The 24185-nt window shown below is 32.7% G+C and overlaps 1 protein-coding gene across 1 annotated transcript in view; it reads left to right on the forward strand.

The window, feature by feature from the left end:
* LOC118205699 (dnaJ homolog subfamily A member 2-like) overlaps positions 1–24185 on the forward strand; it is a 68729-nt gene that overhangs the window by 16838 nt on the left and 27706 nt on the right. The window contains exons 4-6 of the mRNA XM_085820198.1: positions 15623–15743; positions 19508–19588; positions 23008–23141. Of these exons, the coding sequence (XP_085676324.1) occupies positions 15623–15743; positions 19508–19588; positions 23008–23141 (336 nt within the window). The remainder of the gene's footprint in view (positions 1–15622; positions 15744–19507; positions 19589–23007; positions 23142–24185) is intronic.

Consider the following 24185-nt stretch of genomic DNA (forward strand, 5'->3'; position numbering starts at 1 on the left):
GTGGAAAAAATAAAAAATAATAACGCAGCTGCAAAGTGTTCATTGCACTATGCAGCATCACAACAGTGGGGAATTGTTATTACTACCGTGTATTGGTTCATGGGTAAACATTTCACAAGTCGCACTCTTTTACTCTATGTGCTACTTTTATTTATATGTACAAAATATATCATCACTCGCATACACACTATAGCTATTCGCATTCCATTTATTTTCTTATTATCGCGTGTGCTTCGATGCTTGCCGCTGTATCAGCTTTAAGTCCAATTATGATATACTACATCAATAGCTCTCGATATACCACATCCCTCTCCCTTTATCATAACTGCAGTCTATCTGAGAACGTCGAATTCTACTCGACCGACGCAAAGGTTGTAGCACTGCAGGTTTCTTTGGTAACCTGGTTGTATCAGCAACAGGTTTGGTAGATGGAACATCTCGTACAACCTTGGGCTCGGAGGACAACACAGACTCATCTCCTGGTGGCTGTGATCTTTGGATGGTTCTGGAACTCCACTCTTATCAGGCTCTTTGGAAATTGCGGGAGCTGGAGGTGGATGTATGAACCCCTCATCTGTTACGGTTCCTCCATCACGCATCTGTTCCAAATCTCTGTAGTCAATAATTTCTTACTGCCACTATATCTCCTCTAAACTCGTAGGTTCCTTTTCGAACTCTGTCTTCCACCCTTCTTTTGAGATCTGGTCTCAATAAATCTATTCTTGTTCAAATTTCCCTGTTCAGCATTAGCATTGCAAGGCTCTGTAAAGTAGTTAAATTTGGAGCTTTCCTATATTGCATAAAAAATGTACTGAGTTTTTGTGTCAAAGTTCCCTAATTATTTTGCATTGTTCTTAAAGATTGTTTTACTGTAAACACATACCGTTCAGCCTGCACATTACTAGATGGTTTAAATTAAATGGTGCTGTAGTTTTGTGTTTGATTCCGGTACTCTGTAGAAATATCTTAAACTCGTGTGACAGGAATTGTGGCCCATTATCACTCACTAACAAAAGTGGTAATCCGAATCGTGCAAAAAAGTCCCATAAACATTTTATTGTTTTGAAAATCAAGCATGATTTCATTAGATAGCCATTTTGAGTGAGCATCGATGATTATCAAAAACATGCTCAAAAATAGCATATCGATGTGAATACGTTCCATTGGAGCGCTCGGGTACTCCTAATGATGAACTTTTATCTTAGGAGGATCTATTTTGTTTTGTACATTCAGAACAGTTTTTAGCAGTATGTTCGATATCTTTATCTATACCATTCCAAAATACGTAAAATCTAGCAATTGCTTTCATCTTTACAGTCCCTAAGTGCAACTATTTCAAAACATCACGGTATCATTTTGGAATACAAATGCGCTGACCATACCTTGTACAGCCATCTTGGAGACTGTACTCCATCTCCCTTCCTTTCAATTCACTGCCGCTTTGAAGTATTCATAGCAGAGGACTCAGTTCAGCATCAGTTTCAGTTTCTTTAGCCAAATCTCTGGCTGTGATTGGAAGAGTTTCAATTTGCTGTAATTGAAAAATAGTTACATCATCCTGAACAGACAGTTGCGCCGAGTTCTTCGGCAATCATGACAGAAAGTCAGCATTACCATGCTTGTTTGTTTTTCCGTAAATGATATCGAATTGGAATGACTGTAAAGCTAAAGCGTAATGTAGGAGTCTTGTTGCTACCAAAATTGGCATGCTTTTCTTTGAGCTGAAAATTGCAACAAGAGGTTTATGATCTGTAATTAATGTAAATTTTTTGCCTTTTAAGTACATTTTTTTTTTTTTATTTTTATTATTATTATTATTATTCCCCAAATGATTGATAAAGCTTCTTTATCGGTTTGAGAATACTTCTTCTCTCAGTCAGTGTTCTAGAAGCATATGCAATTGGCCTTTCTGTTCCATCAGGAAGTATGTGAGAAAGTACCGCACCTAAATCCGCTGGTTATGCATCAGTTGCTAATATTAAGAGTAATTTTGGATCATGATACATCAAAAGTTTTTGTGAACACAATTCTTTTTAAATGTTTAGAAAAGCCTCCTGACAATCCTTCGTTCGAACCCATTTTGAGTTTTTTTTAGTTAATATAAGTTAGTTAAGTTAGTTTTAGTTAATTTTTAGTTAATAATATAATATAAAGGATTTGTAATTGTCACTAATTCAGGGAAAATTTTCTGTAAAAATTAACCAATCCCAAAAAGCTTTGAATTTCCTGGATGTTTCTGGGTCTTGGGGCTTTTGCAGTGGCTGATATTTTTTCATCACTTTTATGTAAACCATTAGCATCAATTTTATGACCTAAAATTTGTATCTCATATTCAGAAATATGTTTTGAAGCTTCAATAGACAAAATTAAGTATTTGGTTTAAACCTATGTTGTTGATAGTAATGCATAATTTTTGCTAATGGCGATACAATTATTAGTTGAAAATAACTAATTAAAAATTTATGTTGTTGATAGTAATGCATAATTTTTGCTAATGGCGATACAATTATTAGTTGAAAATAACTAATTAAAAATTTTTTAATATTTTTAAAGCTGAAAACAACTAATTGAAACTAATTTTCCTGAATTAACTAGACGCAAAATTAACTTTCATGAATTACTAAAGTTATTGGGTAGAAGTTTAACTGAAAATATACATTCCATATTATATATATATATATATATTTATACAGTACAAAGTCCGAGGTCTGGACTCGTCGGGACTTCGGCGATCCCAGATTTGAGATTTTTCTGGATGTTAGATCATTTTAAATCTACTAAGATGGCACGTAGAAATTATAAAATTGAAAATATGAAATCGGGATTTATGAAGTAACGAAGCATTTATGATTTAAAGGGTATCAAAATTTACAAAAGAAAAGAGCTTAATATTTATATGTTTACTTTATTAAACATTACTTTCAATGTGAGTTGTTTGATTTGTTTTCTCTGCTAATACTTTAGACTAATACTATAGACATATAATTTCTTGTTCAGTTATTAAGTTTCATTGCTCAAGTCCTGTAATTGCTGTGTTGAGAATTCCGAATAACTTGTCAATCAAAATTTTTTCTCGTTCAGTAACCTCTGTTACTTTCTTCACTATCGGTAGCTGTATTTTCTGGATTTAGAACTATAGTACAGATTTTGCCCTCCGTTAATTGATTGATGACTGGGCATTGTCATCGCAATGAAAAACTTCTGTTTAACTTCGCTAAATTCTGCCGCCTGGTGCGGCCATGCGAGCTCTGGCGCTGGTTCTGGCTTTATGTGAATAACAAATCGGTTATTCTTAATTCAGATAGCACTAAATATAATCGTTTGTCCTATGAGTATCATTAACAAAATCTATTTTTAGCATAACAAAGAAATTTCTGCTAAATCTCCCCTTGTCAACATTTTAGCGCATTAAACTTAAATCTGTAATCGGATAATACTCTGTTATTTGGCGTCGCTGCATGATTCATCACTCAAGTTGTCATCCGTTAATAAACGTGCGGTGATGAAAGCAAAATACATTAAATAATGATTCGCGATTTCGGCATCAAGGATATAAAATATTAGTTGGTGTAAAATTAACAAATGTTTCGGTTTGAGATTATGCCAAGCAGATATGCAGCTATGGAGTCAAGTTACTAATCACACAAATTTATGCTAAAATAATTATTTCTTCAATAATGAGATATTTTATTTAGCGCCAAACTGAGATTAAGAATCGGGATTTGCAGCATGTTTTTTTATGATGAAGAAAAAAATCTAATGTGTGTGCGTAAAGCATACCCCTTCCCTTCAAAAAAGCCCTAAAAAATTGGTTGATGGTGGCTTTGAGGTCTGGATTTTAGATCATTCCAGATATTGGATGTCCGGATCTCGGACTTTGTACTGTATATATATATATGTATATACACATCTTTCAAAATATAACTTACCAATATGGATTCACTCTTTTAAAATAATTCTACTTTAATTAAACTTAGGAGATAATATAATCAATTAATCAATATTGTTTAGGAAATAAATTATATATATATATATATATATATATATAGTAAAAAATGTACACTCATGTCCAAAATTATCTTTACATACCCAAAAATGATGATATTCAATGAAATATCGAATCAGTGTGATCCGTATTTGCAGGGAATGTGTGAAAAACAAGCCTAATTAGCATTATCCAATCAAAAGTAATCAAACGGTTTGTGATATGCAAATCTAGGCGTTACGTCATCCAAGGGTGAATCAAGCGCTTTGCGCAAACTGAATATTTGAGTGAATTTCTGCAACATAGCGTTTGATTTCAGTATGTAGGGACTCAAAGCGGTTTGTTATGGCTTCGAAGTATCATTTGGAAGAATCTGTAAAGTGGCGAATTATCGGCCATTTAGAAGCAGGGCAGTCAATCATGGAAACAGTCACATGTCTGAATATTTCAAGACAGACAGTCTCTAAGCTATGGAAACAGTTTCAAAATGATGGAAGTGTTGTAAGGAGGCCTGAACAAGATCGGAAACGAATGACAACTGCTTCTGAAGATCGGTATCTGGCATTAACTGCCCGTCGTAACAGAAAGGCTACTGCTCGCCAATTAAGTTCAGAGCTTGCAGCCGCCACTGGAACTGTTGCATCACGGCAAACAATATACAGAAGGCTTAATGAAAAAGGCCTTTATGCAAGAAAGCCAAGGGTATGTGTTTTACTGTCTTCGCAGAAAAAGAGGGATCGCTTTAATTGGTGTAAAGAACATCAAAACTGGACTGAACATCAATGGTCCCATGTTCTCTTTGCTGATGAGTCGCGGTGTAGTTTAACTGGTGATTCTAAACGTGTTTACATCTGGAGGGAGTCAGGAACACGAAATGATCCCTCGAACATTGTGGAACGTGACCGTTTCGGTAGTGGAGGTGTGATGGTATGGGGTGGAATAATGATCGATGGACGTACGCCCCTACACGTGTTCAGCAGCGGATCTGTGACAGGCCAGATATATCGAGATGAGGTCTTATATCCTTATGTAAGACTTTTCAGGGGTGCATATGAACCTGACTTTTTATTTATGGATGATAATGCCCGTCCACATCGAGCAAACCTCGTTGATGAATTCCTTGAAAGTGAACATATTAAACGAATACCTTTGCCACCAAACTCTCCTGACCTTAACCCAATAGAGAACTTATGGGACTACCTTGGAAGAGCAATTGCACGTATACATCTTCCTCCTAGAGATGTAAATGCTCTGAAGACGGCATTGCTGGAAGAGTGGAGATTAATTCCCCAAACTGTGATTAACAACGTTATTTCCAGCCTTAAAACACGTTGTGATATGTGTGTACAGGTCAGGGGAGATCATATTCCATATTAAATTCGTAAGACTTGAATTCTTTTTCTGAATCATTCCTTTTTTTCTTAACTCTCTTTGTCACACTTTATTACCATTTTTATTGTTTCATGCTACAATTTTATATCATATGAGGTGATCTTCAATTTTTTCTTTTGCATTTATGTGTCATCGTGTTATGTATGATTCCACGAAAATTCATTAAATTATAAGTCATAGTCTCTGAGAAATCCGTGAATTTATGCATGTAAACATAATTTTGGACATGAGTGTATATTTTCACTATTCAAGTATTCACTGTGACAAGTATTCTTATCTTGTCACATGAACAGGCCTCTGTGGAAAGGGCCTTCTCTGTAAATAAAGCAATTGAAATTGAAAATTTAAGTGACTCATCATACATTTTTCAATGCACAGTATTTGATTACATAAAATTTTCTGGAGGTGTTCTTAATATCGAAATTAATAAAGAAATGAGATCAGCAGCAGCTTCTGCAAGAAGTGGAGTTCGTTATTTAGAAGTTCAGTATTTAGAAGAACGTTCAGTATTTAGAAGAACAAAAATCTTTAACTAAATCTGAAAATTCAAAGAGGAAAAGAAATATTATTGAGGAAGAAATTGATTATATGAATCAGAAGAAAAAATTTCTTCAAAGGGACATTAAAGATATTAATGAAGAAGTAGATGCTTTAGCAGATGAAGCTGAGACCAGCAGGAACATTGATTTGTTTATCAAAGCAAATGAACTTAGAAAAATAGTTAAAGAAAAGGAAATAGACATAAATAAATTAGATGTTAAAATAGCTGAAAAGATTTCAGATTTAAAAAAAGCACAAATGTTTTGTATCTTTTATTGTACAGTTTATTATTCTAGTATCTTTCAAAAAACCAAGGAAATAAATTGCATGTTTACAAATCAGTTATTTTAATCTCCAAAATATTCTTACATTGTGATTATAATAGTAGTTGACTGTGTTTAAATAAATATCAAATAAGTTAAATAATAATCATGTAAATCTCTAAAATAGTGACTGTTATTAGTGTAAAATACACTTATACATGTTTTTCAAGAAATTATGTTCCTAATTTAATGTTATCTACTTCATAACTTGTAGGGAGTTAGTTTAATTTTCAAAATTGTTTTATGGTAAGTATTAAATTGAATTTAATAATAGTGCATAATACACACTTCTGTTAGTTTCTTAAAGTGAAATTACAAGCATGAAGTTGGTTGTACGGATAATTGCTTTATTCTATTCATTTTTTTGTTTTTTGATAGGTCCTTAATTTTTTCTTTGATGGTCCTTAAAAGTCCTTAATTTTCATGTAAGAAAATGTGTACGAACCCTGTTTAATTATTTCACAAGTCGCACTCTTTTACTCTACATGCTACTTTTATCTATATGTACAAAATATATCATCACTCATATACACACTTATATCTACAGCTACTCGCATTCTAGTCATTTTCTTATTACTGCACGTGCTTCAATGCTTGGCTCTGTACCAGCGTTAAGTACAATTATGATATACCACATCTACCGTTACAAAACAAGAATACTTGCAGGTCAGTTAACCCTTTGACGTGTGGTGATTGTGCCTTGAAACCACCGATTTTCGAATTTTTTCTCCTTTTCTTTCCGAAGTTTTTGAGTGACAATCAATTGATTACTAATCTTTTACCTCTAAATAACACAAAATGACTATAGAATCATACATGTTTTAGGTCTTAATACTTCAAATTGGATGCCTTTTAAAATTCGTTTACAATGAGACAAAATAACTTCCTTTTATTTATATAAACAACTTTAAATTTCAAAAGTTATTCATCACACATCATGATTTTTATCATAAACAATAAAAAATAGCAATAATTAAACTATATATAAAACAAAACCCTCTATATGTATGGCATTTGCTTTGTGGTTTCAGGGAGCGACGACTGCCCCACTAGAGCATTTTGTCACAAGGCTTTAGAGGCTCTGTGGTCTTGCCGTGAAACCACTGCTCTTCGCAATGGCGTTTGCTTGCTTTTCAAATAGGAATGTTTATTTTTACCCAAATATAGATAAGGGGTTTTGAAATGACAGAGTTATTTTATTACTAAACAATACATGCACCTGCCCAGTAAAAATTTCTTTCTTTTCCAGAGACTTTCCTCTGACCTAAACACATTTGCTCCCCAAGCTAGTATTGCGATTTTATAAATTATTTCCTGTGGTTTAAATTTAATGTAAATATACTTTGCTGTAATTAAAAATAGAAATCGCATAAAGTTTTGTATAAATAAAAAGTATTTTGAGACAAAATACGAATAAAATAAGTATGAATGGGAAACGGATGATCCGTACCAAAGCCAAAAAGATCAAGCCCCCCTCCCCATTAACATAAAAAAACCACAAATTTCATGTGCCAGATGCAAAAAAACTAAATAACGCTGGAAATATACCAGTGAAATTTAGATCCAATCAGTGTACATTTTGTAGCACATCATAGAAGAAGGAAGAAATATCATAGGAGAAGATAGTGCAATGTGGGTCTATGCATGTACCAACAAGACAAAACATGCTTTGAACAGTGTCACAAAAAATATTTGCTCTTTGAAATTAAAAAAAAGTCTGTTTTTTTTGCCCTTATTTTACCGAGTTTTTTAATCCATGTAGCCAAGCGTCCTTATGTAGGTACTTTCATTGCTATAGAAAAATTACATAAATTTTTTAATTTTTTCTTGACGATTTAGTTTGTAAAATAATGTAAAATATATATATATATATTATGCAATTCTTACATGCATTTTTTTAAAATTTGTAAATTTCGTCATTTATTGGAAACGCGCATGGAAAAAGGTAAGTTTTTTTTCCCCTACTTCCTAGGTAAGTTTCAAAGTCCTAGATGCACGGTGGTTTCGCGGTGCGACCACCACCCACGAAACAATGGGCAAGAGTACATATTTTTAAATTCATATATTATTTGTTTTTAGGATCATAATATTCAATTTCTAGTTTTTAGTTAAAAAATTATAAAAATAATAATGCGTGCATCAAAGGGTTAAAACTGTCAAGTTGATTCTGCTGCTTACCACCTATCATGCTTTGTATTTATTTTGGAAATATCCTCCCCCTCCCATTTTGATGATTATGTCTCCTTCTGGGTTAAACTGTCCAATGCAGTATTAAAAAAATGTGGCTGTCTTTTTCAAATAGCAGCATGAATTTGCTTTCTGTTCAGTCCTGAACAGCTTCAACATAAATTTCATAGATTCTCCTTATGATCAAATTCTTTTAAAATGTACTAAATCCATATTATTTTCTAGTACTTGGATCCAATATAATAACCTTGGACGAGCAAAGTCATTCAACTACTTGATGATTGCTTTAGATTATGTATGTGTGCTGGAATGTGGTTTGCTTTCTCATATGCAGCTATTTTTTAAGTGCTAGTACTACCTGTAAGAGTCATTATCGTTTAAAGTTCATTAAAGTTTCTGGTTTGGTTTCTGAATGCTTATGTAAGCTGTTGCAGAATTTGATAGGATACATCTATAATGGTTCCATCATTTTGCAGAAAATAAAAATCTAAACACTTGTCACATTCACAGGCTAAGAGTCAAGTTACTGATATTTTTGAAAACTGCAAAGATTTCGTGCATGTACATAACAGATATCCAGTATCTGCCAACATTCTTTCTACTTTATTAAAGCATTTTTGCAGTGTTTCTTTTTGAATGGAATACAGCAGCTGGCTTGCCATGTTCTGCATAATGTTTTGTATCTCAAATGTAGTCTTTTCCAGTTGATTTTGAGTTTGTGGAATGGCCCCCAAATAGAAACAGTATTGGAAGAGTAGAGACTATGATAAATCAAAGTGTCATTTGTCTGAGCTAGCCAAATGCAGCATTTCTTTGGGCACAGCTAAGTTCTTTTGTGAAGAATGAATAACTGTGTAGCCTTACAAAACTTTACATTCAAATCACTGTTATAATAATTTGTTTCTAAAAGGGAAAAATATTTTGTTCTTAAATAATAACTGTTGCATGCTGGAAGCTGAGAGTATAATAGACAGCTAAAAGGTTATATATATATATATATATATATATAACCTTTTAGCTGTATATGTTGTATGAACTTAAATCCATTTAGTGCGAATACAAGTTATTATTACTTGCGCAATTGCTGCAAAGTTAGTTAATAATAATTTATTTCCTAAACAGTATTGATTAATTGATTATATTATCTCCTAAGTTTAATTAAAGTAGAATTATTTTAAAAGTGTGCATCCATACTGGTAAGTTATATTTTGAAAGATGTTTTGAAGTAATTTGAAAGCAAAATGTTAATAATGTTTTAACGGGGACTGGAGTTAAATCATCACGAGGAATAATATTACAATTGTAAAAGTAAAAATTAAAACATGTAATTATTGTCATTGATCGGAAATTAGTTGACTTTTCAAGGGGAACAAACCAACTCCCGTTCAATGATCAATAATTGATAAAAATACGTAAATATGAAAGTGTTTCGTCTTTACTCGAGTTATAAGTTAAAGCCAAACCGGCAATTCTAGTCAGGCCAAATATTTCCGCGAATAGTTGTTACTCAAAGAACTGATTCTCATGAAGCATTTTAGTCAATTCAATTTGGAGTAAAAATCAATTACTGTAGAGAAATCTTGTAAAACTCGAGTAATCGTCCCCGACACTATCATCTTTATGTATTTGAGTACTATATTATTTGTAGAAATTAAACATTGGAAATTGTCATTATGAAATCGAAATCAAAGTAAAGTTGAAATAAACATAGAAGATTATAAAAAAGATAAATAATGCAAACTTTGCAAAAACAAATCAAAGAGAACATAAAAATAATATAAAAATAATATAAAAATAAAATAGAAAATAATATAAATAAGATCAGTGAATGTACATGAAGATATAAAGGCCAGAAAGGTATTAAGTAACTTACATTCTTTCTAGTGGGGGAGTTGGCAGTGTGTTCTCTTCGTGTCTGACTCAGAAGTGTAGGGTGTCCGAAAATTCTTAGCGGCAGTAGGGGCTTTGAATTATATCAGTCGGTAAGACTTGGTTGAAGAAATTTATGGTAGTGGGTGGGACTTTGAATTCTTGAGGGATGTATTTTGTGGAGTTCTTATCTGAGAGAGACCGTCTGTTAAGATTTTTTTAAAAATACTAGTGAATGGAAATTAATTAATTTCTGGCTAATTGTCGTGTCGCAATGATTAAGAATTTAAGAAAGGAAAAAGGCATTTTCGCTATCCAAGAGCTAGTAGACAGTCTAAAGGCAGGAAATAGGCCCATTTTTTTAGTAACAGTATATGTCTGAAGACAATTAGCTTTTTACAATATATACAATTGAGTAATTACACTATATACAAATCTTTCAACTGACAGTCATCCAACTTATACCGCCTTCTCAGGTTTAGGAATAAATTATCATATCCCTATCAGTTAAATGATTTAGAGTGAGTATTTAACGCCTGCTCTTTTAAGGCAATGGTTGATAAATTGAAAGGGAATTAGATTATTTTTGAGAATTTTGATAAGGATCAAAATTTCGCGTTGTAAATCTATTGTATCTGTGCATATAGTTTTAATTCGTTGTATTTGATTAATTATAGTATTGTTAATTACTTTTTTGGATATGTTGGAGTTCCAATTTATTAATTTGTTAGTATTGAAATTGAACGTATTTTTATCAATTATTGATCATTGAACGGGAGTTGGTTTGTTCCCCTTGAAAAGTCAACTAATTTCCGATCAATGACAATAATTACATGTTTTAATTTTTACTTTTACAATTGTAATATTATTCCTCGTGATGATTTAACTCCAGTCCCCGTTAAAACATTATTAACATTTTGCTTTCAAATTACTTCAAAACATCTTTCAAAATATAACTTACCAGTATGGATGCACACTTTTAAAATAATTCTACTTTAATTAAACTTAGGAGATAATATAATCAATTAATCAATACTGTTTAGGAAATAATTTATATATATATATATATGAGATGAATAATGAAGAATATCAATTTTGCATCTAGTACCCAATGTGAATTTCTTTTTTTCTTCTCTCACTTTTTCATTATGCATAAACAAAAATTGCAGTGATGTTTATGCTATTTGTTTTAACAAGGACTTGAAAAGGTATCATTCGAAAGCTTGCAAAATTCTGATGTGAAATTAACAACATTAAGCCATGAGTGGATATATATATCACCATTTGATAAAATAATTCTAGGAAAAAATCTGCACGTAATGGTTAAAACAACTTATTTCATAATGTCACGTATTATGCAGTCTGTTGATTTCTAACAACCTCTTCATTAAGAGAGAGTTCGTGTGATAAGATAGCTGTCACAATTGTCATAATCATAAAGTATAAAAGCTTTATTCTCACTTGTGGAAGAAGGTTCTAGGCAAAATCAGGGAAGATAAATTTGCTCACATGTAATTGTGCAGCTGACACTGTAAAATTATTGGCTGGGTATTTTTTTTTTAAATTATTTTGCTGTGATTGGTTGAATTTTATGACATCTTCGTGTAAAAATGAAAAGTAAGAGCTTTAGATGAAATCCTGAGAACCAATTTCTGTGATGTAGCAACATTTAGTTGTCTAGCAGCAAAGTTTGGCTTAACACCATTTGTCACTGTGAAGACCTTGTGTGAAAGTCATTAGGTTTATCATTGCAGGAGATGTTAAAAAGGTGTATGGTACCCTCATTGGGATACAAACACTGGACCTTCCAATTCCTAACTGAATATGCTGTCTACTTGAACCACAAAGGCTCGAAGAAGAAAGGCAGAATACTTTATGTATCCCTTAATGAATAAGGGGGAATCCCTTAATGAATTAATATCGGGGGATAAGGCAAAGAATGTCTATGTAAAGAAGGAAAGGTTCCATAGGCATAATATATAAACCAGTTTGCTATTACATTGCTGGAAAGCAGAGGTGAAAATTTGCCAAGGGATTTAGCGATGGAACCTGGCGGCGAGAATTTCCCCTTTCGCTATGCGTACAGCAAGCTGAGGAGCACGTGTTAAGGAGAAATGTTCTCTACAAACCATTTCTTCTTTGACTTTTCGTGAAAATTTAGACTTGCATTTTTGCACCTTTTTTGGCTCAAAATAACTAATCCATTAATTTTACTTGCGCAAAGAAATATTTTCTTTAAAGTTTAAAAAAAAAATTTAAACAATGTTCGTTTTATGGACTTGATAAATGTGCGCAAAGAAATATTTTCTTTAAAGTTTAAAAAAAAAATTTAAACAATGTTCGTTTTATGGACTTGATAAATGTGACCTTTGAACTTCGACGCAGGCTTCAAACTTTGGTGAGGGTTATTTCACGCATGAGCAGACATTACCCTCTATGTTGGGAAGGAGCCACTCCTGCTGTGGAAAAGTTTTCCTTCTTAACAATAAACGTTCTTTGGATGAGGGGACTTGCATGTGAAAGCGATTTGATGACGAATTATTATCCGTCACCTTTTTAGTTCAAGCAGCACTTTTTGATTCATTTAGAATTTTTCAGTGTTAACAAAAAATCCACTATACCCTCTTCAGAATTTGCAAACCGGAACTACTAATGCTAGCCAAATATGTTATCTAGTTTATATCACAAAGGTATGCGGAAAGGAGGGGAAAAATAACCTTGTAACTCCAAATATTATAAATGGATAAAATTTCACAAAATGCCAAGATTTCCTGTGTAAGGTTTGGAAATTCTATCGAAGCAAAGTAAAGCCATATGTACAACTTTTATGAATTTTTCATAATTTGTAATAACATTGCCACATTTTTATGATTTTACATGTGAAGACATGAATTTTTTTTATTAATTCTGTTTTTGTTAAAGATGCAATAGTTTCATCATGGTGATATTGCCAAGACTAAGAGATTGTTATCAGGTAATGCAACTTTAGGGTTTTAAATCTTTACTTCACAATTGGACAAATCTATTTTCTCTTGAGAGAGAGAAGAGGTGTTGGAAGATCCCATTATTTTCGCATTCTTGCACCATGTGCTTTGTTGATGATAAATCAATATTTTACTGACTTACAATAGCTTTAACTTCATAAATTACAACATTTCAGTTTGTAATTTATGAGTTTCATCAAAAAAATTTTTGAAAGTACATTAGCATTACTGTGATATCATTAAAGTTGAATAGTGTAATAATAAAATTGTGATAATAAAGCATCATATTTTTTCCCCACTTTCTTGTGTTATAACATCTAATGTCCACGTTTGGTGATTTTTGTTGTTGATTATTCTAACTTGTCTGACGTAGTCAGCCCAAGCCGTGAAATTTCTCATGGCGAGCGCTGGAATTAGCCTGCCGTTGGCAACAGCCTTGAGCACCTTCTAGGTCACAATGTGATTTAGCTCAGTTCCACCCACAATTTTGATGGAGAGCACACCAGGGGGGAGGTGGGTCCGAGGGTCTTCCAAACCACATAAGATGACTTTTGGTGCCGCCATGCTGCACCGACACATACATTTACAAACATCCAGGCCTTCTCCTGGATTCGAACCCGTGCCCTTCGTTAAGGCAGCCGGTTGGGCGGCCTTGGTGATTTTTTTTTAAAGTTGTTTTGCAAAATGTTGTCAAGCCTACTTGAAAATGTAAGCTAAATTGCAGATTGCAGAATATATTAAAAAGTAGTGTCAAATATTGCTTGCCCACAAGTTCACTGTTGAAGCTAGTATTTTTTAACTAAGTGATACTGGAGCTTCTTTGTGTTGCAGATTGCAGAATATATTAAAAAGTAGTGTCAAATATTGCTTGCCCACAAGTTCACTGTTGAAGCTAGTATTTTTTAACTAAGTGATACTGGAGCTTCTTTGTGTTACGCAAGGGAAGAAGTTTGCAACATGTGTGGATGCAATTTTATAGCTGTTTGTGGAAAAGTGTTATATAAAACATCTGAAATAAATAATAAGTGATGAATATTTGGATAAAAGTCAAGGTCTGCAAATTTTTTCAGAAATCTAATTATGAAGTTACTATTATTCTAGCCAAGTGCTTCTTTTACTGGATTTTTAAATGGACACAATATTGAATGTTGCTAACAGAGGTGTTATTAGTTTTGAAATTCACTTTTGTCCAAATCGCTTTTAAAATTGTTGCCATCTTATGTTATTAAAAAAATAAATAATGAAGAATCTATGTTCCTTGCATTGTAGAAAAACATCGGCACCTATAACTATTGAATTTTAAATACACATAATCTTAACTCGAGCATGCACACCTCAAATTTTTCTAATTTTGAATTGCTTTTGATCTATTTTGTATACATTTAACAAGTTTTTATTTAACCCTCAATGATTTGAAAGCAAAAAGTGGCAGCATTGTTCGAAATAAAATATTTTTTTTATCTCCTATTCACTCCAGTTGCATTCGGCAGAATGTGAGATATTTAGCTTTTGTTTTATCCACAAATTTCGCTGTTTGATAGCAATGTATTGCCATTGCCTCAGACAGAATACTTATTATCTCCATGCACCAGTGTGTTTCTATTCAATAAAGTGTAAGATATTTAATGATTCTCTTACTGAATAGCAAAATGAACAATTTAAAAACAATAATTGCAGTTTTTAAAAATATTTTTCTAATTTTTCGATGATTGATTTAAATAAAAATGCATTTAAATCGTGAGATATCTTAAATAGAAATATTAAATATTTTTATGAAGTGACGCTAGCTGGAGTCATTAAAATCATTACATACTTTTTTTCTTTTTTATGATAAGTCTTTTAGGTGGCAGGTCATCAGTGGTGTAGCTAGGAGGGGGCAAGGGTAAGCATCTGTTCCCAGGTGCAGCATCCAGGGAATGCCAAATTGATGTTCTCCATTGTATTTGCTAAACAGGAAGGGGTGCAAAATCTTCACATGTCCTTGGGCACTGAAAACCATAGCTATACGTCTTCTAGTTGCTTAAGCATCTAGTTTTCAAAGAAATAATAATAATATAGTGAATATAAAAAAAAAAAGAAGTATCGCCAACCCCAAACATTCTGTTGGGTATTGTAAAGATATGCTGTTTTTATGGAGTTCTTTTAGTGCTGCTACTTCAAGGCAAGCATGATATGGAAACATTTCTTTATAAGAATTTATTTCCAATATATTTTGCAGAATATTATGAATTTTTGTTGTGCAATAGTTAAATTAATATTTTTAGCTTGTTCAACTGTTGCAACTATTTTAAATGTTTAAAAAAAAAAGGTTAAATGTAAACTTTTCCTTCCCTTTATTATAGCTAGCAGCATGGCAGCAGATGATTTGTTCAGCCAGTTGTTTGGTGGAAACCTTTTTGGTATGGGAGGCATGGGAGGAGGAAGACGACGGAAAAGAGGCGAAGATACTGTTTATCCACTGAAGTAACTTTCTTTTGAATTTTTAAGTTGTCAAATGCATAAGTTGTTTATTATACAGTGCAACCCAATTTAAAAATAATTATTTCCTTTATTCCAACTAAAAATGTATAAAACCAGTGCAGAGTTGCCAACTCTCCCGATTTAGGCGGTAGACTCCTGATTTTCGACCGCTCTCCCGCCAACCCGATTTACAATATATTTCTCCCGACTTTTTCTTATTCTTAAAATTTCTCGCGATTTTTATGCAACTTGGCTTAATACTTTTTTATATGAATAAAAAAAAAAGTGCTTTTGGACGTCTGAAAGCAATTGAATTTTTTCTACATTATATCTAAAACAAAACCTTGCGAATCAGATAGCTTCTGCTTTGTGAGTGAGAGCATTATACGTATCCAGAAACGCCGTTCTCCAGTTCTCCAATAGGCTTCGAGCTCCACTGCGTGTCAGCTGGCATATATTAGCCAATGAAAACAAAGCAAGTTGTTATTTGGACGTTCTTTAGTTATTTCGTTCATTTTGTCCTGAGTTGTGTGAGTACACGTGCCTTAGGGAAATAGTTTTAGAAATTATCATCTTTTGTTATGTCTGCGAGAAAGGTGAAATACTCGTGTACGTTTCAAAAATCGTACACAGTTGACTTTCCTTCCATTATTTCCTCAAGGAAATGTAATAAATCTGCGATGTGTACCGCCTGTCATTGCGATTTTTCGATTTCGTATGTTGGAAGGGCAGATGTTCTCAAACATGTGCGTACACAAAAACACAAGGATAACATGAGTTGTTTTGAAAAAAACGAAAAATTAAATTTTTCTTCGGAAACATAGGACCAAAAAGTTATTAATGCAAAATGCCTGTTCTCTGCCTTTTTACTGGAGCACAACCTGCCACTGAATGCATCGGATCACGCTGCAGCTTTATTTAGAAAAATGTTTACTGACCAATTTGTCAGAAGCGAATTATAATGACCAGGCATTTGATTTAAATCATATCAAAGTACATCGAGATGAAATACTACATTGAGTAATCAATTATAAGCCAAATAAAATAAAAACATCTGCCCTTAAGATAAGGATAGTGCTGACAAATCAACTTCCAATTCATTGCACATGCGCGTTAAAGATAAACAAAGTTTAGATAAACAAACGTTAAAGTTTATATAAACAAAGAATATGCCTTTATCCATTTTTTGCAGCAATTCCATTTTTTTGTTTAATGGATTCCGAAAGATACTTTCGCTTTGTATATCCTTTACATATTAGTAAATATATATCGGAAATTCTATTTGACATAATCGAAAGTTCAAGCTTACTTTTATAAAATTGCTCTAACAGTCTGCAAAAAATAATAATCCGGATCCAATTCGAAGATTAAGGAACAACGCAATCTGCAACATTAACTAAAATAGATAATTAGATTATTTTAGCTTAGCTTATCCCGTCCGTTACACATTAAACGCGCATTCGAAACGTATTTTGCGCACGCGAATTCGCAGCGGTAAAGGTCTTACGCGCATGCGTCAACGCGACGCATGCGCAGAAAGATTGTAGCTTTGATGTCCGGATTATAGATCATTCCGGATTATGGGTGTCCGAATTAACGACTTTTGACTGTATTATCTTGAAAGGAGTTCTAAAAGGAAGAAAAATTGAAACAGTTCCAACAGCTGCATAACAGCAGTTTACAATTAGAAAACTTGGATGAAGTTATAAAATCAGCTACGATTGACACCCAGTGGAGTTTAATTGGAAAACTGAAAGGTGCTGATGGAATTTTAAAATATAGTGAACTGTCTAGAATTGTGTTGGCCATCTTGACAGTTCCCCATAGTAATGCAGAGTGTGAGAGGATTCTCAGTGTTGTTGCGAAAACGAGGACTAAATTTAGATCTAATATTAAAGATGGCACATTAGAAAAACTTTTATTAGCGAAAGCAGGCCTACGTGGCAATTGCTGTGAACAAAATGATGAAGTTTCTTTCTTAAAGAAAGCAAAATCTGCCACTGTTTATAACATTTGTACGAAAACTGATTAAAGTGTCTTTTTTTTTTTTTTTTTTTTTATTTATTTTTAAACGATGCATGTAATAAATTTTTTTTTATGTGTAAGGTATTTTTGTGTTGCTTGCATTTAAGAATTAGTTACTACTTAAAGTTAATTCATTATTAAAAACTATATTTTTATCATTTAAAGTCTTTTTAACATTGTGAAAAATCTCCTGATTTTTGAGTGTCATAGGTTGGCAAGTATGCCAGTGAAAAATTAATTTTAGTATTAGATTTTTGTAGTAGTAATATTTTTGCTGCCTGTGTGCTAAAAGCATGAAAACCGAAATTTCAACATTTTATAATATATACAAGGGTTTGGACAAAAATATGGAAACACTGAAATAAAAACATATTTCTGTGACTAAATACAGTGTAGGACAACTGTTAGCATTCAAAACAGCTTGCAGTCTTTTCTAGTTAATGATAATGGCAGTGGATAGTGCTCACACAGATTTCTCTCCAAAATAGCCACAAATGCTTGATAATACTGATATCTAGTGACTGTGGTAGATGTTAAAGTTTACCTTCATGCTCAGAAAACCAGTCTTAAATGATGTGAGCTGAGTGAACAGAAGCTCTATTGTCTTGCAATACACCATCACCATTGAGGAACAAAATTTGTACTGTGGTATGTAATCAACCAAAATGGTAATATAATCTTTGGCAGTAATGTGACCTTGTACATTAATGATGGGTCCCATGGTATACCTGATATGTCTACCCAAACCATGACTGTAAACATCTGCCATATTTCACTCTCGGCAACACAGTCTGTATCATACGCTTGGGACAGCATTCACCAGATGTAAATATGCCCAGAAGTTGGGAACAGTGTGTGAAGCAAGATTCGTCTGGCCAAATGACCATCTTCTATTGCTCAGCAGTCCAGGTTTTATGACTTGGGTACCACTTTTTCCTCTTAAGGCAATTTGGTCATTGGTGAGTAGTTTTTAGATAGCAGCTTGTCCCAAAATACCCTGCTTGTGGAGCTCCCTTCATATTATTTTTGCTGTTGACAAGGTTTGAGTGCAACATTCAGTTCAGCAGTCACTTTTGTGGCTCCACTCCTTTTTTCATCCTTTCCTTAAAGAAATGCCACAAACAGTTTGGTAAGAAATATTGTGCCATGACGTAAATTGAGAAAGCCATCCATTATTGCATTTAAAATCTTCAATACCTATGGACTTGTCAATTCATCAGCCTTTGTCTGCAGTAGGGGTCCATATATCGGAAAATTTCAAGATTTAGCCTCCTGGAACCAGATGAGAAATACAACTAGAATATAGAAACTTGTTTATTATTAGTTTTAGGAAAAATATCACGTGGGGATACAAGCACTATCAACTTCCTGCAGTGAAGCGTAAAATGTTGTGTAAAAAGTATTACTGTAGGATCAGGTCTACTTTCAGTTACAGTGGTGAAGATAATGTCGTATGGACAACTTCCTTGCCTCAATTTCCAGTGGCGATTCTACAACATGCTAGTGTTTTTAAAAAATAATTTTCATGTCAAATGGAAGAAACATGCCAATGGTTAGTTTAAAACTATTGATTAAAGTCAGGTGCAGGTTCTGCTTCTTCAAAAGCAAAAAAGCTTATTGTATCTTTACATTGTTTACACTACATTTATAAATATCTCTGAAACCACCCCTACCCCAATGAAGGTAGCTTTATAAAATTAGAGTTCTCTTTGACAAATTTTAATTAATTTTGGTTACTCTAGGGTTACTTTGGAGGATTTGTACAATGGGAAGACATCTAAGCTAAATCTAAATAAGACTGTCATCTGTAAAGCCTGTGAAGGGTAAGTTGCATTTAGTATATTTTATAATAAAGTTTATTTGTGTGTATATAGGTATGTACAGTAAACTTTTAAAGATTCTGTATAGAATTGTTTTTAAAATGTGGTCTAAGTAACACAATATTAATAAAGAATATTTTTGAACGAAAATGTTAAGAAAATTCGTAAAATCTAATTCCATTTAAAATGCAACAGGAATCAAGAAATTTTTTTAAATTAACTTGTGGGGGATAGCAGATGTTTTTACTTTTTTAATTGTAATATGTATAATTATTAAAAAAAATTGAGTGCCTAAGCCTTCCTTGTGCAGTGCATTCAGTTCATGCAGAGCTGTATTTTGTTTCAAATGATAATTTTTATCATTAACTGTTTATTATGCACCTTTTTCTTGTAAAATACCTTCTTGATACTTGCAGGCAGTTAATTACCATCTCTTGTGAAGTATTGCTGAATTCTGGTGGCATCACTGTCCTTCATTTTATGTCTCTCCCCCCCCCCCCCCAAGATTAAGTTTGTTATTATTTCATTTGTCTTGCCAGTGAATAGTGCAAGTTTCACGTGCTTTACGGAGACAATTTAAGAAACTGCAATCTATTGCCTTAGTTTTGTCTGCTAAAAATATAAAGTACTTGTGTGCTTTTCAAAAATCGTACACAGGTGACTTTCCGTCAATTATTTTGACAAGAACAACATAAGTTGTATTAGGGAAAAAAATTAATTTTTCTGTGAAAATAAACTATCAAAATGTTATTAATGCAGACTGCTTGTTCTGTGCCATTTTATTGAAGCACAACCTTCCGGATGCACACAATGTCATAGATCATGTTGCAGTTTTATTTAGAAAAATTTTTCCTGTCAGTTAAATCACGAATACTCAAGTGCAAGAACAGAAACAGCTGCAATTGTTAAAGAAATGGGTTCAAGAAATTGGTATGAAAAATAAATCTTCAGTTATTGATTGCATTAAAACAGCTCCATTCTGCCACTATGCAGTTGAAAGCAATAATATCAATGTGCAACTGAATCCTTTTTTTTAAAAAAAATCCAGTCTTTAGAAATTGAGTGTAGTTTACTTTCTCTCTCCGCTTCAGGAGTGCTGACAAGCTTTAATATATAGCACAGCTAATTAACAAAACTTTAAAAGAAAGTGCAATTCTTCAAAATAGTTGCTTAGCACATAGTGCCGACAGTGTACCAGGAATGGTAGACTTGAAAACTGATGTTGCAGGCATCTTAGAAAATTCAGATTTGTAAATTATGAGGTGCACCTGTCACCTCTTAAGTGTAGCAGTTGAAAAAGGTTCAGCTTCTTAGCCAGTTGCATTGGATAAAAACATTATTGATGTGTATTATTATCCTGAAAAGATTTCTAAAAGGAAGAAAAGATTAAAACAATTCAGACAGCTGCATAATATAATACTGAAATAAGAAAAAATCTGAAATATATATGTACACATTAGTTATCTTTAGAGAAGGTGTTTATCTAGAATTCTCGCCTAATTGAACTCACTTCTTACATTTTTTGAGAAAGAAGTAAATGAATGCTTCTGCAATTAAGGTAAAAGGTTTTATTGAAAGTTATAAAATAGGTAAGTAAATGGAGATGTGGTTTTTACTTCCACTATTAAAAATAAGTGTGAAAATAATTAGTTTCTGTATCTGCGAAAAATTTAGTTGGTAATTCTTAAAATAATACTACAAAGTATAAGTGTAATGCTCTTCCAAAACAAAGTTCTCCTAAAATAAAATTGAAAAAATTTGTTTAACAAGAGAAACATTTTCTGATTATTGTAAGTTTATCTTATGAAGAACGAATATTTGTTTTTAACAAAGCTTTTCGCTTTTTTGTGCGCTACATTTTGCCATCATTCGATGTGTTTAACACAATTCTGCTGTGCAGAATTACATTAATTCTTGCTTTGTAATCAATGATTAGTGATCTCTTTGAAGTATTATGTAATGTTTAGGGACTGATTAGACTATTTTTCTATTATTAGAAGGTACTTGTAATAAAACTTCATGTTAAGTATTTTTGCATTTAAGAAATAGTAACTAAACTTTCGGACATAATTTTAACAGTACACACTACCTGGAAAACCAGAAAAAGTCAGGGAATTCGAAAATTAACCAAAAAAATCGGGGAATTTAAATATTTCAGTCAAAATCTGAAAAGGTCTGGGAATGTCATTCAGCGATTCCCCCCCCCCCAAAGCTAATTTTGCGCCAGTGTTGGAAGCAATCACTTTGTTGGCAAATTAATTCGGCTTGTGCAAATCTTTTTCTGTGCATTCACTATATTTTTCGAGTAAAGTAATTTACAGTAATTTAACAGATACCATAATTTTTACGTAAGAATTATGTATAAATATAATTTGCATGAAAATTACATGCATTATTTTTTTAATACTTATTCAAAGGTCATTTCCCCCTCCCATAAAATAAAATAAAAGTTGCAAATAGTATCGAAAGACGTATGCAAATTTAAAGGTACAATAAGGTATTTTTCATTCTTTACACATAACATTTTTGCTAAAATCTAAATTTGTAGTCCAACAGCTTAGAATTTTATAAAAACAAATTCATAATAAAATCACTGTTCAAGTTACCGAAAAATAACCAAGATGTGATTTTTGCATAAATGTTGCTTAACTATACAAAATGCTGCTATCCATCACACAGTGAAGGATTCTTTCATGCGGAAGTGTCCTGATTTTCAATCTGTATGGAACTCTCGTGTGTAGAAATATTACCTAAGTGCTGTCAAGGTAGCTTTTGTATGTAAACAAAAAGCACCTCATCTGCAGACCAAAGCCTAAGAGCCTTGCTTCGCTTGTACTGCCTGCCTTGCCACTGCAGAGTTTGCTCCTCTTTTCATTCTTACCTCCATGTTTGATTTGGAAGGTGGGTGAAGATCTGTTCGAAAACTAAAAACTTTCTTTTCATTCTTACCTCCATGTTTTATTTGGAAGGTGGGAAAGATCTGTTATTCGAAAACTAAAAACTGCAAACTTTTCAGCATCTGAATAATTAAAGAACTGTTAAAAATTTTCATTCAAAGCTTTGGAAGTGTTAATTTTACTGATGTCCAGTGAAACAGAATTAAAAATTTTTAAATTTGATTAAGTGTATTTTATCAGATTGTATTGGAAAAACGAAGCTCAAATTTCAACAGCAGTGAATGTTTTTTAGTTCTACTAAATTTTGTGTCTTAATAAATACAGGTGTGTTTTTAAACTACCATCTTGAATTTCCTTTTTATAAATGTAGGTTTTCAATTTTGATTCAATTAAAAATTTTTGTTGTAGAATAGTTTGTTAATAATTTTGTTTTGTAATTCTTATACAGGTAGGTGCAGATAAAATTTATAGTGTTATGCAAGTAGTGTCATTTTTATAATAATACTTAAAGGGGATTTATTCCAGATTAGGTGGTCGACCTGGAGCTGTGAACAGATGTACCACTTGTCAAGGTCGTGGTATAAAAGTTACATACAGGCAGTTGGGGCCTGGCATGGTACAGCACATGCAGACATCTTGTACAGACTGTGGTGGTGAAGGTATGGTGATGCACAATTTCTTTTCTTTTTGGATAAATAATTATTGTATGTATTATTAAAAAAATATGTTTTGATTTTTGATGTAGACTTAAAATACTAACCTACAAGAAAAATTTAGTCATTACATGCTTCTAAGCTGCCTTTCATATAATAATGGATTTCTTGTACTGTCAGAAAAATATTACTATTGGATCTTTGAACTTCTTTAACATCTTAAGTTTACATTTTGCTTTAAAAGAATAAAGCTGAGATTTGCAGAGAAAGCTCCGTCTGAGAATATTTTATAGATTTTTCATAAACTTTTCACAGAGATTTGAGTAGCAGTGTTTTTAGGCCTGTTCACAAGAGCAGATTCGACTGGTAGCAGAAACCGGTTCTTCCAACATGTCCCATTCACAAGCATTAACTGTCTCACCTATTCCTACCTCTCTGGAGCAGGGTAAAAGGGGACATTTCCCATACTACACTGCATGATTGTGCCGTTTACTTAATTTTAACAAACAACATGGCTGATGTGCAACTCACTGCTCATTGAACTGTCAAATAAAAAAATTAAAATCGAACCCTACGAAATACAGAAATAGTAAACAAGTACACACAATGTTATCTGAAGCTGGGTATTCCAGAAATAACGGTTTAAATTAAAACTAAACAGGCGCACACCGTCTTCAACGGGACTCAGTACAATTTGAATGTTTTTTTTTTTTTTTTTTTTTTTTTTTTTTTTTTTTTTTTTTTTAGTCCAAAGGGGCAATTTACCATGAAGAACTATTAAATTTCATTTTGGTATTTTGCGTTGAAAACTATAAATGGCGAAATACTTTTCAAATTGTTGCCACCAAATATTATCGCCTTGTATTATATTTAAAGATATTAAATAACTAAGAATCTGCATAAGTGTGCATAATCTAATATTGTGATAAAACAACGGACCCTAGAACCATCTAATTTTGAATAACGTGTGGTTCCACCCGAATATGGGCATCTGGAACCCCAAATTTGGAATTTGTTTTATTAACTATTTCATATTTTGTAAAGCTTTCA

Source organism: Stegodyphus dumicola, chromosome 7, assembly GCF_044657685.1.
Source record: "Stegodyphus dumicola isolate Sdum_Otavi_A_Nest chromosome 7, ASM4465768v1".
Classification (NCBI taxonomy): Eukaryota; Metazoa; Arthropoda; class Arachnida; order Araneae; family Eresidae; genus Stegodyphus; species Stegodyphus dumicola.